Genomic DNA, 1,073 nt, shown 5'->3' with positions numbered 1-1,073 from the left:
CACAACACAAGACGCGGCGGAAGGCGACGCCGCCCCGCCCCGCCGCTCTTAAAGGCGCCGCGTCTCTTCCCGCTGCTCTTAAAGGCGCCGCGCCCCCCACACCTCACACCATCCCCAGCCGCTCCGGGGCGCTGGTGGGCCGCAAGGGCTGGGGTCGGAGCCTGTTTCTCCGGGGCAGGCCGCGGCGCTGGGCGTTTTGGGGTGGTGGTGGAGGGTCCTGAGCCTCTAACTGACCCACTGGGGATGCTGGGGACCCTGGGCTGGGGACACTGGGGACCCAACGTGGATGCTCTGCACTGGCACCATGGGGACACTGTGCTGGGGACCCTGTGCTGGGAACACTGGAGACCCCATGCTGGGACCATGGGGACACCATGCCAGCCACGCGGGGGCACAACATGGCCACCTTGTGCCAAGGCCATGGGGACTCTGTACTGGGGACCCTGTGATGGGGATCCATGGTGACCCTGGGCTGGGGACACTGAGGACTCTGGGCTGGGGACGCTGGGGACCCCATGCTGGAGATGTTGGGGACCCTGTCCTAGGATGACGGGGACCTTTTCTGGGGACATTGGGGAGCCATCATGGCTGCTCCACAATGGGACCATGGTGACCCTGTGCTGGGGACACTGGGGACCCCACGCCATTGACACGGGGGCCTGCCACGCAGACCCTGTGCTGGGCTGTGGGGACACTGTGCCAGCCATGTGGGGACCCAAAATGGCCACCCTGTGCTGGGACCATGGTGACCCTGAGCTGGGGACACTGGGGACCCTGTCCTGGGCTGTGGGGACGCTGTGCCAGCCATGTAGGGACACAACATGGCCACCCTGTGGGGGACCCTGGGCTGGCGACTGCAGGGACCCCGAGTCGGGGCCACGGGGACCACGGGGACCCTGCGCTGGGGACACTGGGGACCCCCTGCCAGCCCCTGGGTCCCGTCATGGCCGCCCCGATCCCAGGGGCCCCAGTGCCCTGCCAGGGGGTACCGGGGGGGTGTGGGGGTCCCTACGGGTGACGTCAGCGGCGGCGTTGCCGGGTGACGGCGGTGGCGCCGGGGCCCGCGGTGGGGC

At 69.5% G+C, this 1,073-nt stretch overlaps 1 protein-coding gene across 1 annotated transcript in view; it reads left to right on the top strand.

Annotated features, from left to right (window-relative positions):
- The first annotated feature begins 943 nt into the window (after positions 1-943).
- Positions 944-1,073, top strand: part of PARP6 (poly(ADP-ribose) polymerase family member 6) — an 8,010-nt gene continuing 7,880 nt past the window's right edge. Inside the window, exon 1 of the mRNA XM_009278919.1 lies at positions 944-985. Within this exon, the coding sequence (XP_009277194.1) occupies positions 944-985 (42 nt within the window). The remainder of the gene's footprint in view (positions 986-1,073) is intronic.

The sequence above is a fragment of the Aptenodytes forsteri genome, unplaced genomic scaffold, assembly GCF_000699145.1.
Source record: "Aptenodytes forsteri isolate BGI_AS27 unplaced genomic scaffold, ASM69914v1 Scaffold258, whole genome shotgun sequence".
NCBI lineage: Eukaryota > Metazoa > Chordata > Aves > Sphenisciformes > Spheniscidae > Aptenodytes > Aptenodytes forsteri.
Note: the sequence above shows the minus strand (reverse complement) of the source record. Positions and strands in the feature narration are given on the sequence as shown.